The sequence below is a fragment of the Staurois parvus genome, unplaced genomic scaffold (assembly GCF_062004578.1).
Source record: "Staurois parvus isolate SC_StPar_1 unplaced genomic scaffold, SC_StPar_1.0 ptg000813l, whole genome shotgun sequence".
NCBI classification, from domain to species: Eukaryota; Metazoa; Chordata; class Amphibia; order Anura; family Ranidae; genus Staurois; species Staurois parvus.
Window position 1 is genome coordinate 3,331,801 of NW_028318609.1, and position 17,768 is coordinate 3,349,568.

Below are 17,768 nucleotides of genomic sequence, written 5' to 3' on the forward strand. Positions count from 1 at the left end.
GAAGTGGCTTCTTAGGGCAGCGCAGGATGAAAAGGAGGAGCCTAGAGCCGATGGGGGAGAATCGGGGCCACTTTGTGCTATACCATTGCACAGAGTAGGTGAGTATAACATGTAAAGAAAAAAAAGAAGCCTTTACAATCACTATAAAGCACAGCCTGCTTCCTAATTGCATGTCATAGCCCTCTCTGGGACTGTCCAGTTATAGTCTGTACTGGCCCAGCTCCTCCTCCCCTTTACTATCTAGATTTCTGGGGCTTCTGAACTTATGTCCAAAAGCAGTTTTAGTACATTTGGATGTCTACACAAGGGAGGCTTTTACACGTATAGAACATGTATAAAATACATTTACTGTTCATATGGGAAGATTTTTGTTAAAATGAATGGTCTGATGACAGGACCTCTTTAATGGGTCACTGACCCAAAACAACCAGGCAGTCCAACAGCTGCATTCTTACTCTTGAATACTGACTCACTAAGTCGCAAGAATAATAGACAACCCTGGAGCCAGCACTTTGAACAACAAGTCGGCATTGGCAGCTCGATTTTTACTCTCTTGACACGTTCCCATAAGGTGCTGTAACTTTGTTCTCATTTTGAGTGGCAGGATAAAAAAGCCTTGCTATTGTCTGACAGATACTATGTGCCAGCATAGGAAGCCCAACTCATCGTTGCGGCTCTCCCCCGGGATCCCTTGGGAAGCCACAGAACCTGGATAGCCTTGGTTTTCATGGTGACCTCTCAGGCAGCTACAAAAAAGCCCCAGGGTGTGAGAGGGAAGACTCCGCAGGGACAGATTATCTTAAGAGCTTTAAAAGCCAGGTCAGTATATTTGATTTGGTAACTCTTTGTCATCATGGGACCCTGTCTGTTGTCCCTGAACTCACTCTTCTGTTGTCTACTGTGACTACAGTAGTCCATTTCTGTGCAGTAGCTGTTTCTAGAACTGTGTGCCTCAGCAGTATTAAACTGGTGGTTCTGTCGCCTCACATTCTCACTATTTGTTTTGCCAAGGCAAAGTTAAAACCGCACCCGATGGAGCACAGAGGTCAAGATCAATCTCTTCTACAGTCAAAGCAGGTAAGGCAGGAAACTGGATTTCTTTCCTAGTAATACTAGTAGTAGTAGTCTATGTGTATATCAGTAAAATGTCTCAGTAATGTTTTTTTACGGAACTGTTTAACAAACCAGATTTTATTATATAGATATGTGTTACTGATATAGTTACAGGGCATTCGCACATTCAGCTCCACCTGGTATAAAATTACTGCTTATTAGCCTATTTACAAGAAACCATAGGAAGGGCTGTGAGCAAATATGGTATGCTAATAACAAAATAATTGACATGGTCACATAAAGTGCACCTAGCTTTAGGGAGAGAAGTAAATGTTTATTAGTAGCTTTTAAATGAAACCTCTTATTAAAAGTTATAGTGTTGTTTCTTTCACATCACTGAATTCCATATCATGGGATGCTTTATGACATGGTGTAACATCTTTTTCTGGCCTGTAGGTGGCACTTTGTACTTAGCACTGTGCTAATAGCAAGGTGTAAAATTGTAGACCAGGGTTCCATGGAACCTTAAGGTTCCTCCAGAGGTTGCTAGGGGTTCCTTGAGCAAAGAGACATTTTTGGCTCTTAAGAAAAGTTGCCACTGACACCTTTTGATCTTTTTAGCTATCTGCAAGGGGGTAATTCTTTCAATGTCCACAAGTGTAAGGAGCATTCTTCTCACTGACTATCACACTACTGTATCATGAGTTGTAGATATAGTAATTTTTTAGCAGGGGTTCCCTGAGACCGGAAAGTTATTGCAAGGGTTCCTCTGTATTTAAAAGGTTGAGAAAGGCTGTTGTAGACTGTCATTCAAAAACCTCTCTGCTCAGTTTTGTAACACCAAGCCATTAGGAATAACCCCAACTATATTATCTGGATGAACTATTTTGCAAAATGTAACTATACGTAATCTATTTGTGCCAGTGGGTAAAGTAAACCTGTGCTGATAGAAATATTGAGGTTAAAGCATATGTTCACCTTTAAAAAAAAAAAAAAAAAAGCACATCTTTTCGCATGTAAAAAAATGTGGATTTGTTTTTTTTTTTTTTAAATTAGGAACCTGTAAAGCATTGCGCTGCAAGGCTCTTGCAGATTGTCAGTGTATCTGTCTGCCCAGGCAGTTACTGAATGACAGGGAGGATCAATGAACTACCTAAAGTGCTAATCAGCGCCCTGGTAGTTCATTGAGAATTACAAGCTGTCAGCATCAATGGCTGACAGCAGTTGTAGTTCTCCAATTCTCAGAATTCTGTGAATGAATGACGGGGCTGGGTGGGCAGAGCACCAACCAGCCGCATTTTTAAAAAAAATCATGACAGCAATTGTGAAGAGGAGATCCCCAGCACTCTTATCACAACAGGGACATGGGGGGGCACTTGGGGGAAGGCGGAATTAGGGGTTTGCAGGGGCTGCTCAATTAGTAACATGTTACATCCTAAATATGGGTGTAATATGTTACTCAAGGTGATCCTTTAACGTCACTGGTCTGTCTTAAAAATGCTAGTTGCCTGGCTGACATGTTACGCTAATGCTTGTTACTTTGCCTAGTAGTGTCAACATGAGAGTGTTTGTGTAAAGAGGTCTCAGCCTCCCTTCTCCTCAACCCACTGAAACTCACCTCTCGAGTATTCCTCTGCCAATACGTCTTCTGTTAGATCTGATGCAAAGTACTTGGTGCTTGGGGGAATCATGTGACTTTCTCCCATATTGCAGTTTTCTGACCTAGCGTCCACACATTAGACCCTAGTGCAGCCACGTGACACCAGCCAAAACCATGTGTTTTGGTGGCAGCTACAATGGAGAACAGAGTGGTGAGAAAACACTGAAGATGTAAGTGTCAGTGGGTTGATTGGGGGTGGGGTGCATTACACAGACACTGTAACTTTGCCCTGTGTTTCTTTAAATACTACTCTCTAAAGTATGTAATAAAAGGATTTCTGAATTCAGTGGCATCATGCATGCTGCAGGTCATTGAATTAAAATACTGAAGTCATAAAATCAGTATGACTACCAGGAAGGCAGCATTTTCAAAGGAGGCCAGTAATGGCAGCTGTCTCTTTTCTTTTGGCACAGGTTTCCTTTAAAGCAACCTGTGATTTGCTAATGCTGGGCAAAGTAGAAGGATTGATTTTATGCTTCCCTCCCCAGCAGCACATATTAGCCTTACTTGAGTTCTGCCACCACTCCATTCAGTCACTGAGAGCGGAGAATATACCCAATACTTCTGGGTATAGAGGAGCATATGACTCACTCCTCTGCCCCACATGAGATTGTGCTGGTGATTGGCCCAGCCCTGGCACATGGGATCAGATAGACAGCCAGTCCTCAGCCCTGTGTAAGCTGTGACTCAGAGCTTATATAGGACTCCCTTTTCTTGCTTCCATGGCAGAGCAAAAGGAAGGTGAGTATATGCTGCTGGAGAAGGGGGCATTAAAGTACACCTGTTACCTTCCCCTGCATGGGCAAATCAAAGGTTTGCTTTAGGATCATTTGTATTGATAATGTATCTTTAATAGGCTTGTTAATGCAAAATATTCACAAAATATAATATGCTTTGTGTCATATTCTGTAACACAGCTTTGCCATGTTGTTATCATCTTTACAGGATGCATTAGGAATAATGCCAATGGGGAGTCCACTGACCTCCAGCATTTCCTCTAGTATTACTTCTAGTCTAGCTGCAACTCCCCCCAGCCCTGCAGCCATAAGTGGTACTCCTGGTATGAATGCCAATGCTCTTCCGTTCTACCCAACCAGTGACACAGTAGAATCTGTCATAGGTAAGATATATGTTGCTTTTTCAGAAACTGTGACTAACTAGTAAAAAGTAAAACAACCTCTCCTTCCCACCACCACCACTGATGAACAGCATTAGTGTTCTGATTTAAAGTCTAAGTAGATAGTTTGATCATCTAAGTAGATCCAGGGCAGCGTCTGCTTGGAGATGTTTGTCTCCTTTTCGCTATCTTCAGACACCTATTGCTTTTCCTATGGGTTTCCAAGGCCAGTGTCACAAATCTGGTTTGTGTCCCCCTTTAACATCTGTAGCTAATTTGTTCTGTGCTTGTGCCTACTTAGGAGCTGTGCCTCACCAGCCAGTGTTAATACATCCCTCTGAATTAGTCTGTACTCAGCTTCTTTTTCTGTTCCTGGGGTTGGGTTAAGCCCTTCAGTCTTTTGTGTTAGGTACTAATCTGAGCTGTATTAGTTATGGATTCTCTTTATCTGACCTGTATAGGCTTTACTTCTGATATGCTTGTATCATTATTTTGTTGTTTCTGGCTACAACTCACCTGTTCCTGGCTGTATTCTGGTGCTCTGTCTTTTCCTGTCTGTGTCTGCAGTTGCCCAGCTTAAATACTCCTGTAGCTTACTGGAATTTGTGCTGCTTCACAGGTCCATCTGTACTTTTAACAACTTGGCCAATCCTAGCCAATTACCCCTAGCTGGCAATGCACTAGTCTTCTGTTTGTCTATTCTGACCATATTACCTGCTCCAGTGTTCCTATGTAACCATGGATCTGTTATATGCTCCTGTAATCAAGTGCCTTCATTCCAGGAATTTCCAATACCCCTAGATATGGCCATCACTCCACCTAGATTGTGTTTGTGAGAGTCAGCCCAGTATGAAAGCCTCTGACTTTCTAATGGCAGGCAGTGGCATTGGAAGAAAGCTGAGCACCATTTCTAAGCACTAGTAGCACTGTAGCTGCTTGGCAGAGCTAACGTTGCAGCTGGTTGGTTGGGGTTTGAAGAAGGACACGCTGTGGACCAGCAATGTGGGGCAAGTATGGAGGCTTTACTTTTTCTCACTGGAAATAAAAACACTTTTAAGCTTATGAAACATTTTGCACACTATTTTCTAAATGACCATTTTGTGAAAGAATTGTTCTGGTTAATAGTTATAACAGTGGATCAAGTATTTTCAGCCTTGAATCCAAAATGTCAATATGCTTTTGGGAAACCTACATGCAAGGCTGCCAATGGTGAGATAGTTTAAAGTACAATGTATTCCATATTTGTCAGGGAAATGCCACAAAATACACACATTTGATGATTCTGTCCACTCCTCCATTGTTTTTATGCACTAGTTAAATGCACTGTTGCCCTATTCCATAATTGTTCCAGACTAGATAGGAGAGGATGGGAGCTACTGCTTCTGGCCACATATCTGGTGCTTTTTTGGCCAGAATAGCTGATGTAAGGAAAAGGAGGAGTAGGGAAAAAGGAAAGGAGTAAGCCTGTCCAGTCATCTATAGCAGTGGTCTCTAAACTGTGGCCCAGGGGCCAGATGTGGCCCTTTGCTAGCCTTTATCTGGCCCTTGGGGCACTATTTGACCGACTGACACCAATGATGGGACACCATTCCTCCCACTAACACCATTGATGGCTCTATTCTTCCCACTGATACCTACAATGGGGCCTTATTCCTCTAATTAAAACCAATGATGGGGCATTGTTTATGCCCACTGATGCTGGGGCATTTTCTACTCCCACTGGCCACAGTCCGGCCCCCCTAAAGCCTGATGGACAGTAAACTGGCCATTTGCTTAGAAAGTTTGGAGAGCCCTGGTCTGCAGAATAACAGACAGGTTTGCTTCATAGGCACATTTAGAATCTTGTACTTTTCGTCTTGCTGCATAACTTTACCAAATACTAGAAATGACCTGATATATGTGGGGAAATATGTGAACCATTGTCTCCCAAAATCCAGCTGCCAGTGCCTGAGTGACCAATCCCGAGGTCAAATCCCCTAGAATGGGGAATGTATAGCCCTATATAAGTTGCCACTTTCTCACAAAGTCAAAGGTTACAGATATTTTAGGGGTCTCGGGCAATAAATGGGGGCATTGGGGGAAAGAGGGGAAGTTTAATAAAGCATGCTTTTTGGACTTCTTGTAGGTTGTACCTGTTCCTTTACCTTCTATGGTCAAAGTACCAGCTTAAATTAAATGATTTGAAATAAAGAATAGTTATCTTTAAGCTATAGAGTTATCTTCTACAATTAGTCTTGCACCATTATATTTTCAATAAATATTTATGCGCTAGGTTTTTATCTCCTAATTTTTTCATTATACAGGCATAGATTTCTCTATACATGCTAAAGAGCATGGATGGAGGAATCTCCCCCACCGACTATTGTATTCAGACTATCGCAGCACCTGTGGCCATCTGAATACCTGAAATGTGACTGCATCTGATAGACTTGGAATAATAAGAAAGCCCGATGTCCAAAAGAATGCACTTTTGCTAGTAGATTAAGAGGCATTTATTGAGAATAATGACAAAGTACATCAAGTGAACGTGTTTCAGGAAGAAAGACTCTCCCTTCTTCAGGGCTGTTGCTGCACACTATGAAATGGGAAAGATCCCCACGACGGTTATATATTTTCCAGGTTTCGAAGGAAAAACTAACAGAGTGACCACTATCATTCCAGAGGCCGCAAATCTGATAGAGTATAGTCCCTGTTTGTCTGACAATTGGTGCCAACAGGGCCAACTACAGCTTGATTTGTAGTTGATTTACTAGGAATTGGGCGAAAATTGGCTATGTATGGCCAGCTCAAATGATGTTAATGTTCTCTTACACAATTTTACACCACTATCTTTATTTTTCAGGCTACAATTTTCCTCATGCATTTTTTTTTCTTTCAGAATCTGCCCTGGATGATCTTGATTTAAATGATTTTGGTGTTGCTGCTTTAGAGAAGTCGTTTGATAATACCACAGTTGCCACATCTGGCGGTATAATGATAGGTAATTGATCATGTTTCCCTTATGTTTATATCACAGTAACTATCGTCAATGTTGACTTATTGTAAGCTGCTTGTATTTTCTAGTCAAACCCTACTTTTTTTTTTTTTCGTTTTGGATAGAGGTTATACAGTACTTTTTCTTTATTGTTGTCTTTGTCTCCAATGCGGCAGATTTCCCTCTCTTCCTGTACCAGTGATTATGGTTGCTCCCAAGACAGGAATTTGATTAGAAAACTTTCCAACAGAGACTACATTAAAACATCCTAATTTAAGACTGGGGAATGATAGCCATCGATCTCTGTGAAAGTTTTGGCGGTGAATATACTTTAAAGTTGAACTCTGGGCACAAAAATGTTAATTTGAATATATTTTTAATAGTCACAAAAGATTTAAAAACAGAAGTATGTTTTGTTTTGCTTTGTTTTGTTTTTTTTAAATCATACTTATCTAGGTGGATGCAGCATTGATCCTGCATGTGCCCCCCACCAGCTCTAAGGGTGAGAGCAATCTGCTCTGACCCCCACCCCCAGTGCTCACTGGAGCACTGGGCTGTGGAGGGGGCGGGAACGGCTGGCGCAGGCTCTCAGCTGCTTGCTGAGAGGCTGGTCCAGGTGCTGCTCCAGACATCTGGGTGGATCCTGACTTTACAGCTGGGATTTTTCCTCAGCCTGGACTGGCTGCGTGACAGCTGAAAACAGTCACAGGAGTGCAGAATGAACTGCACGCCTGTGATCCACAGGAGAAGTACAGCCAAACATGCTTTGGCTGTATTTCTTCTTTAAACCCACTTTATGTACACCAAAAGTCTTTGGAAACCAAGATATTACCTTTTAAATGTGGTAGTGACATCATCACTGTGGTGTACTTATACTGTGTTGTGGCTGGGATCCAGCAGGTCCTCCCATTACAGGCTGCCTGCAAAAAAAATTATACATCGAGACCAGCCACTTTGCAAGAGGAGAGAGAGCAGCAGTGATTAGTCTTTATTACAAGACGTTCCTGCACAGACACACAGCACAGGAGCTTTTTCTTACTGGATTGCTGCACAGATCTGGAAGAAATACACAAAGGACATCAAAATTTAAGTAAGAATATACATGGTTCCAGTATTTAGAAAACATTTGTTTAGCCTGGATTTCAGCACATGTACATACATTTTTAGTGCATTTTTGGCACCATTTTCTGTTTAAAATCCAGTCTCCTACTCCTACAAAAAAAAATGCAGAAAGCATAAAAAGCCATTAAAGACACGCTACAAAACACATTGAAAAACACGTGATGATGCAGCAGCACTAGTATGAAGCTAAGCTTAATTAGAATAAATTGAAGTAGATACTGCTGTCAACATGTGGTAACGTTTGAAAATAGGTGTTGTTGTGTACAGTGTGTTATTAAATAGGTGCATGGAGAGGCTATACAGTATAAGTGCATTGCATATACTGGGCTTTCCTGCTTTGCAATACCTTAATTCGCCCTTCTCCCAAAGTATGTCTATAAGTTGGACAACTTATTGAAAAAAAATGCATTCCATCTGGCAAAATTAATATAAAACAATTCAGCGCTGCGCCACATTTACTAGACCATTTTTAAAAGTCCAACCCAAGTCCAGAAAATGTCTAAACACAAATTAGAATGCAATAAAAATAAAGAGGAAAAGAAAAATCTGCATGAGAGTGACCTTTGATGTCTATTCCTAATACTTCAAATTCTTCCGTGTTTTTACATTCTGTGCCACACCACCACCACCAGTAGCAGCTCACTTCACTTATTGACCTGCAAACATAAGGTCATGTGCACTTGTCCCTTTAAGGGATGTAACCAAGTATGTGAAATGGATAGATACTCCTCTTGGTCCACTTGCATAAGGAAATAATACTCCACAGAAATGCTCAGAGAGAAAGCATATAACATTCCTGACCTTACTGCTGATGACTGGGGGGATTGCTTAGGTCCCTATGTAACTAACATGATTTCTGCTAGGGATAGACTTATACGGCTAAAGTTCTTACATAGGGTTTATTATACCCCACAGAGGCAGTTATCTACCCCTCGCTTAGCCCTCACTGCACCCGCTGTCACTCTTCTCCTGGTACCTTTATTCCTATGGTGTGGTAATGCCCACCCATTAGCTCCTACTGGGAGACAGTCCTGGATGCACTGCAGATCTTGTCTAATTGTCCATTGAGGCTTGATGTGAAATTTGTGCTTCTAGGCAGCATGGATGATATAGAGCCTGACAGATATTTTAACCGCTTCCTGTTCGCTCTATAGCAGTAATGCTGCTACAGGGCAGCACTGGTGCGCAAAATCACGTATATATATATATGTGATTTTGCATGTCCGGGTAGGGGGCACGCGTGAGCTCTACCCGCGCCGCTATTCGCGACCTCAGCTGTCAATCCCCGGGTTCCAGCCAGTGATTACTCACCACCACCCGGTGATCCAGGAACATTACTGACGGAGGGAGAGAACTGTATTGTTAAGCTCCTGCACACTGTACTGTTTAGCAGAGCCATGCAAAGCAGTGTGCTTATACTGACACACACACACACCAAAACAGCACACAGTTATCCTTTTGATCGCCCCAGATGTTAACTCCTTCCTGCCCAGTGCCATTAGTACAGTGTCAGTGCTTTTTATTAGCACTGATCGCTGTATTGGTGTCACTGGAGATATCAGTGCCACCAAGTCAGTTCCCCCCCAGTGTCAGATTGCCGGCTGCAGTCCCGCTATAAGTCGCTGATCGCCGCCATTACTAGTAAAAATAAGAAAAATTAAAAAAATCCCAGTATTTGTAAACACTATAACTTTCAAGTAAACCGATTAATTTACACGTATTGGGATTTTTTTTTAGCAAAATACATTTTGGCCTAAATTTATCACAAAATGTGATTATTACAATTTTTTACTGGACATGTTTAATAGTAAAAAGTCAAAAATATTGTTTTTTTTTCTCAAAATTGTTGGTCTTTTTTTTTTGGGTGCAGTGTTGCATGACCGTGCAATTGTCAGTTAAAATAACGCAGTGCCGTAATGCAAAAAATGGCCTAGTCAGGAAGGGGGTAAATCCTCTGGCAAGCGGTTAAACTGTGTCTGTTCTTTGTACTTTATTATGCCAGAAGGGAAATTCTTTTGTAATGGAAACAAACTGCCCCTCCTACGGTAGAGGGTTGGAAGTCTGTGGTAAACGCGGTCCTACCGTTGTATAAAATGACCTGCGACAGTAGAAATTGCCCCCAAAACTTTGACAAAATATGGTCGGCCTTGATTGATGCATATAGAATAACTGACGATGAGATGGCTAATTAGGGAAGCTTAATCTAACAGTCTTGTACTAACTTTCACATGGTACTACTTTTCTCCATACAGTCACCCCCCCCCCCCCTTTCTTTATTAGATTTGCCACAATGAGAGGTATGCGTATGGTATACTGTGTGGATGGGTGTTTGCAGGACAATGCTGGTGTGGTGGTGACTGCAGGGGTGATTCTGCACTAGTAAATTGTGTTACCATCCTTCCGTGGTTCTTTGTAGTACCTAGCATGTCTGTACGGTGCCTTGATACCCTTTTTTTTTTTTTTGCCGACTTTTACTGGACATATGTTTATGCTACTTTGTTTTTGTATCATGTCGATAGTCATACTTGTATCTATATGTGCATTATACAATAAACCTATACCTGTTAAAAAAAAAAAAAAAGAAAAAAGGAGGCAAAGTGGTTGCAGACTGAGATTTTACTAAGTGATTACTCTACAAATATAGCTTAAAAAATAGAGGCATGTAAAATGTAAAAGTCTGAAAAAAAAAAGTTAAAATTAGAAGCAAAGGCATCACAATAACTCACCAGTTAAATGTTGCTGCTCCTTAGCTTTTCTCATCCTGTATGTATTTGTAATACATTGCTTTTGAATACTTTCTTTTTCAATTTTTCTGTGTGGTCCTTTGAAAACCAACCTGTGGTACGCCGGCTCACTTTCTGTGGCTGGTGGGCAGGAACTCCTCTTTCAGCTGACAATACTTGGCAACCTGGGGAGCTGTGAATGCTGGCAGGATGATCGCACAAGTTCCCTGATATTCACTACCATTGTATGACCCTCCACTGTGCCAGAAACACCGGAGCTTTGCAGTCACATGAGCACATAGAAAAACTAAAAAAGTAGGAAAAACAGTATTCACAAAGTGACTTATTACAAGATGTATGCAGAAGAGATCAAAGGGGGAGCAACATTAACTGAGTTATTATGATGCCTTTTCTTCTAAAGTGAATGTATTCCTAATTATTAAAATCTGAAGTTTTGTTATTGTAATTTCAAAAGTAATTTTTTAAATCTGCTGATTCCATTAAAATAATACCTGATGATCCTACCATGAAGGTCCTTCCCTGTTATAGTGGGACAACACTCTCAACTGTATTCTAGTGTTTATACAATTTCAGTGCAGAGCAACCTACTAACTCCACATAATACAATGTATATAAACATAAAGTATCAACATCAAATCCAAATTGTGTGTTTAAAAAAATAAAACCAAAATATAAAGTCAACAATAAAGAGAAAGTCCAAAGAAACCCTGGTGGGATATTTGGTGAAAAAGAAATATCTTCACTTCTTCATCCAGTGATAAGTGCACCTCCACCGACGGGTGAAAAACCAGCTTACCTCATATATACTTAAACACTCATCTGGATCTCTCAGTTGCTCAATTTCTCTGGTTCAGACTCCTCTCTTCCCCTTCAGGATACTACCGCCTTTCTCTGTTACTTGCACTCAAACATCAATTGATATAGAGCCCATGTAACAGAAAAACCAAAACATAGTGCTCTCCATTTAAACATTTATTAAATCCCCAGCATTCAAAATACACTTACAATAAAATAAATAAAATGCTCTTTTGTTAAAACCAGTCATCAACGTGCTCACCACTCTGGGATCAACATGGCGGCAGTGTGATGTCACAGGCTCAGCTCCGCCTCCTCTCTAGACTCGTTGCACCCTCCAATAGGGCTTCCTTAGTAGATGAGGAGTTGACTCACCCGAGCCCTTATATGCTACTTAAACCATCTCCATAGTAATGCCTAAAGTCAGTAGCTTACGGGAACCGGAAGTGCTTCAGTATTTTCCGGGAAGCGGAAGTGCGTCAATCACCAATAACCGGACGTGCGTCATCATGCATCCCGTTCTGACCATGGAATCAACATAATAAATGAAAAGCAACTGAGGCCCCCTAACCAACTATAAATGATGTATACCTAATGGGCAAATTTAGATGGACATCAGTTTTCACTTCTGGGTACTGCAAGCAACAGGTCTAACATAAACCTATTCATTAAAACCAAATACCATAAGAACATTAATTTAATAAAATACATACAATACGTAAATATAAAATTATTAATAAATAAAATCAAGCACAGGCATCGCTAACACAACCCGTTTAGCTATTCTTAATACAACAATTCAAGTCAAAATCGATATTCAAACCTCTAGTGGTTCTCAACCTTCCTAATGCCGCGACCCTTTAATACAGTTCCTCATGTTGTGGTGACCCCCAACCATAAAATTATTTACCCAGTAATTATAATTCATGAAGTGTCGTTTTACCTCCAATACTGCTGCTTTCAACACAGTAGCTGCTTTCAACACAGTAGCTGCTTTCAACACAGTAGCTGCTTTCTACACAGTAGCTGCTCTTTACACATCGGAAATGTGTGTTTTCCCGATGGTCTTAGGCGACCCCTGTGAAAGGGTCATTCGACCCCCAAAGGGGTTGCGACCCACAGGTTGAGAACCACTGCTCTAGGAGGTAACACTTTAGTTTCGAAAACCCAAAAGGACTCAAATGTCTAATATAATTACCCCCCTTCAATGTTTGATTTTCAAAACTAAAGCTTTATGTCCCAGAGTTTTGAATATCGAATGGAGGAATCGGCTTAGCCTTAAAGCTGAAGAAACAAGTCTGTTGATGGATGGCCAGCAATACTTTGAAATGAGTACAGAGCTTCCAGATTCCATCTGAAATGTCTGATTGTTTCTTTGTAATGTGTTAATTTGTTCTTTCTAATTACAGGTGGCAGCCTAATGCAGAGTTCTGCACCTGTAAACATCCCTGGATCCTTAGGCAGCTCAGCATCCTTCCATTCCACATCTCCATCTCCACCTGTCAGCATCTCCTCACACTTTATGCACCAGACCCCTGGAGCACACAGCCAATCAGAAAACACCTTTCTCAGTACATCAGCCACTCATGGTTCACTAGGTAAGTGACTGTGCAGCAAATGGATGCAGGGGGACAGATCCAGCTTTAGTAGGGTTATTCCTGTGAATTTTGTCTTTAGTAACTTGTTTTTAGTAACTCATTTTAGTTAGCTCTTGGTTAAGGTTTACCTTGTTTTCCTTGTTTCGTTTTTATATGTATAGGCTTAAACGGCATGAATAATAGTATATGGGAACATTTTGTGTCGGGCAGCTATTCTCCTGGGACGTCACCTGCATTCCCCTCTGGAGCAGGTGGGGCCGAGCTTGTTAGATTACGTCAGGAGCTGGAAGAGGCCAGTAACACTATCAAACAATGGGAGGACTCTTGGAAACAAGCTAAACAGGTAAACAGTGATGTACACTGGCATTTGATTTTAGCCTTTATACTTTGAATACTCTGGGGTACTTTAAAAGTAATTAAAAGAAAGTACTATGTAGAAAACTGTTTTCCCTTTTTTTTTTGCATTTTCTATAAAACTAAATTCCAGGTGACAGTGAAAAGCTCTGGTAAAATACATATGCGTTTGTTCAGTCTTGTCATCAATCCAAACACAGTTAGTCCTGGATCTCTCTGTAGACTCTATTTTAGCAAAGTCCAAGACCCATGACTACAATGAAATAGGAGCAACACACATTTGAGTTTATCTCACTACTTACCTGGAAACATGTTCACAAATAGCTTTTTCAAAACCTGCCTGGAGTTCAGCTTTAAGTCATTTATAATTAGAATGCAAACTTCTGTCCTTTGTATTGGTTCAGTTATCTCTCTCTCATCAGGCCTGTGATGCCTGGAAGAAAGAGGCAGAAGAAGCTAACGAGCGGGCGACAGCAGCTAGCATGGAATGTGAACTTGCGCGGGAGCAGAGAGATGCCCTGGAGCTGCAAGTGAAGAAACTGCAGGAGGAGCTGGAAAGAATTCCTGGAACACAAGATTCTAAATTACTTAGCTCTGTTTCTGAATTAGAAAATCTCCCTTTATCCACGTTATATAACATTCAGAAGCAGCTACATGCCAGCTTGGAAAGAGTTGAAAAGGTCAGCATGAAGGAGTGGGTGCATGAAAGGGAAAATGTTTGATCATTTATAAATGTATGATATGTCATTCACTCAACAAGCTTATACAGGCATTAATACAAGCCTGTCACCATCTAAAAGAAATGTAAAGAATTGGTGCATGTGGCACTGCTCTTCCGTTTTGAAGAGATGCTGCTGGCTGAAGAATCCACTTCTGTGTGTGTCAGCTGCTTGGTCCTCCACTGTTGTTCTGTTTGCTGGCCATTACACACTGCTGTGTCCTATAGAGAAGTAGGGGCCAGAGAATGAATGTTCAGAGGTGGACCAGGCATTCAACAAATTCAGAAGAGTGCATTGCAGAAGATTCTACAGCCAGCTGTATCTCTACAAAACAGTGAAGGCAACCATAACAGGGCAGGTAATTAGTATGGTTTCAAGCACCAGTTTCCTTTTATGTGGCTACAGGGTGACTTAAAAGTAAAATACACATTGTTAGAGACCCTGTCTCCATATTATTAATAGCAGGAACAATCATTCCATAAGATTATATGGCAAATTACTTAGTTTGTGTAGCTAATCTCTCTGTAATTGATGATACTACCATACTGACCAGGCCGGAAACTGCTGCTAGGCGATGCCATGTTTGATGTGACATCAGCAACTCCAGGCAGACACAGAAGTCATTCAACTGATGCTTAGTAGTATTCCCCTAATATATTTGAGGCTCACTAAACATCCCCTCATTTATCTGGTAACAAAGCAGAGGAGCTGATAGGAGTTCACATACAGCAGAGCACTAAATTCTGCCAGCAGCGAAACCTCCTCCTCTCTGCACATATTACAGTCAGCCACTGCTGTGTTCAACTTTTATGTGCTCTGATACAAAATGTGAGGTCTGGTGACAGGGTCTCTTTAAAGACCTCATGCTTCTCTCTCCCTTTTACCTCTATTGTACGGAAGGAACCACATCCATTTGTATGTTAACTGATGTGAGTGCATGTATACTGATTTATAAGATGTAAACTAATAATGTATTACTAAAAGTACAAAAATCCTAAAACTGTCTGAAAGCGGAACTAAAGTTCACTGCGAGCAGCCAGGGTTTTTTTTATTGCAGAAGAGACATCTGCAATAAAATACACCTACCTGCTTGTTCGCAGCAGTACCTAGCATGTAAACTGAGCTGTGCATGTGCATCTCGGCTTACAGAGGCCGGCCCGATGGAACTGAACTGTGGAAGCTGTTCCCCAAAAAAAGTGGGTAGAGGCCAAAAGACTAGTTACCAGTATTGCCTGTGGTCTCCCTGCAGCTGACTTAACATGTACTGTTCTGAACTGCTTCCTTGTATGATGGTGATCATCTCAGTAGAAGCAGGGCTCTGCTTCCCCATGTCAGAGCTTCTATTAAGGAGGTTTCCTTGTATGGTGGTAATCATTGTGGTAGAGGCAGAGCTTCTATTAAAGAGAACAGTAAACAGCAGCACACTATGACACCACCAAATCTCAGTCTAAATCTTAGGAGACTAGCAGACAGAGCCAGCAGTGCCGTAGATCTCACACTGCAGGTACACAGCTATGAGGCTTTGGACTCCTGGTTTCCTAGGCACACTGACATACCAGGAAGTACCCTGCTATTTTTCAGGAGGATTGAAGGGAAAATGTCCCTTAGGACTGCTTAGGATTAATTAGAATTTCTGAACTTACAAACACAGAAAGTAATTACCTTTAGCTCCACTGTAAGACTTGACCCATGGTCCAGCCAGTGTGTATTTGTGTTTTGTGAGTGTTAGGTTCAATCTACTGTCTTCAACTGGCATGTATTATGTGCTGTCATTTAAAGGTAAAAAGTTCTAGAAAGACTTGTTTGCCTTCATCTCTGTCCTCACCAGTGAGCAGACCAATGTGACTGAAGACTAATGACTAGAAGGAACAGGTTAATGAATGTGTGCTTTTTTGCAAGACCATCTAAAACTAGAAGAAAAGGTTTCACCTTTAGGAGTTATGAGCACCACTGCCATCTGACACTTCTTGGTTGCATGCTCCTCCATACACAGAAGTACTGGATAGTGTGGCTGGCTGTGGAGGAACAAGGGAGTGCTGGAAAAGCAGCTATATGATGGTTGGGGAGATACCTTTTGCTGCATGGGCAAGAAGACCATGTCTCTTTAACCGCTTCCCGTCCTCCCATTGCCTATAGACGGCGGACAGGAAGCAGTGCCAATGCAAACTAACGTACCTTGACGTCAGCCTGCATCAGCGGCTCCTGTTCCGCTCACAGTGCGTGCACCCGGGAGCCCAGTGATCTGTATGTCACCTGGGCACAGCGGATCACATTACCGCTCTATCCAGGTGGTCACATGGTGTTTTACCATGTGATTGTTTTACCCTATCACATAGTAAACAATAGAAACTGAAAGTAAGTGCTCTCAGAGAGCAGAGAGAACCAATGCAGCAGCCTGTGAGTGTACAGCAGCCAGTCAAGCGGCATGTACACACACAAACTGCAGTGCAAGCCACCCCATTATCCCAGATGACTGCCCCAGTGTCTCTGATCACTGCCCCTGTGAATTGTAAATAAAAAATGCAGCCAGCCCCTGTCACCTGTCCCGATCACCGTCATACCCCATACCAGCGTTCTGATCACCCCATATGTCATTCCAGTGTCCTGATCACTGCCATGCACTATGCCAGTGTCCTGGTCACCTCCATACCCCATACCAGCATCCTGATCACTGTAATACCCAATACCAGCATCCTGATCACCGCCATACCCCTTACCACTGTCCTGATCACCGCCATACCCCTTACCACTGTCCTGATCACCGCCATACCAGCATCCGGATCACTGCTATACCCCATACTAGCGTCCTGATCACTGCCATACCCCATACCAGCATCCTGATCACCACCATACCAGCATCCTGATCACTGCCATACCTCATGCCAACGTCCTGATCACTGATCACTGCCATACCTCATACCAGCATTTTAGGGTCTCAACTGATCAACTTTCAGATATATATCTCATAGCTTGTAGACTCTATAACTTGCACACATACATAAAATACACTGTTTTGGGTTATTTTTACCAAAAAAATGTATTAGAATACATTTTTGGCCTAAGTTTATGAAGAAAGATTATTTATTTGCAAACTTTTATAACAAAATCTAAGCAAAAAAAAGTTTATTTTTTCAAACTTTTTAGCATTTTTTTTATATAGCAAAAAATAGAAAACCCAGCGGTTAAATACAACAGAAAGCTCTGTCAGAAAAATGAAAAAAAAAATTCATATAGGTACAATATTGCATGAGTAATCACTCAAAATGTAGCAGCACTGAAAGCTGAAAATTGGCCTGGACAGGAAGGGGTGAATGTGTCCAGCCTTAAATTGGCTAAAACACATATACATTTTATGTGGATCTCTAAAACAGTTTTAAATGTACTTTGAACAAACCAAGGATTTATTAGAATATTTACTGTATCTACAGGTTCTGCCTTTCATTTTTTTATGTATTATCTTTTTAACTTTATTTAATGACTCAGTGGAAATCATATTAATTTATGAATGCGTTAGTTTTCAAACTCTTATTTCTGTTCAAACTTTGCATTTTTATATGTACATGATAGTTGCTATATTTGGTTATTGCATATGCAGGCTCTTCTTAGTAGTGTTGCACAAAAGTTGTGCTTTA

The 17,768-nt window shown here is 41.3% G+C and overlaps 1 protein-coding gene across 5 annotated transcripts in view; it reads left to right on the top strand.

The window, feature by feature from the left end:
- Positions 1 to 17,768, top strand: part of UNK (unk zinc finger) — an 86,616-nt gene that overhangs the window by 53,392 nt on the left and 15,456 nt on the right. For 3 of the 5 annotated variants that reach the window (XR_016306553.1, XM_089654901.1, XM_089654903.1), the window contains 7 exons: positions 634 to 819; positions 1,012 to 1,077; positions 3,659 to 3,833; positions 6,709 to 6,810; positions 12,875 to 13,063; positions 13,225 to 13,406; positions 13,840 to 14,097. Coding sequence is in view for 4 of the 5 variants with exons in the window: in XM_089654901.1 (XP_089511027.1) it covers positions 634 to 819; positions 1,012 to 1,077; positions 3,659 to 3,833; positions 6,709 to 6,810; positions 12,875 to 13,063; positions 13,225 to 13,406; positions 13,840 to 14,097 (1,158 nt within the window). In the remaining variant the exon portion in view is untranslated. The remainder of the gene's footprint in view (positions 1 to 633; positions 820 to 1,011; positions 1,078 to 3,658; positions 3,834 to 6,708; positions 6,811 to 12,874; positions 13,064 to 13,224; positions 13,407 to 13,839; positions 14,098 to 17,768) is intronic. The other 2 variants (XM_089654904.1, XM_089654902.1) reach the window with 2 other exon arrangements.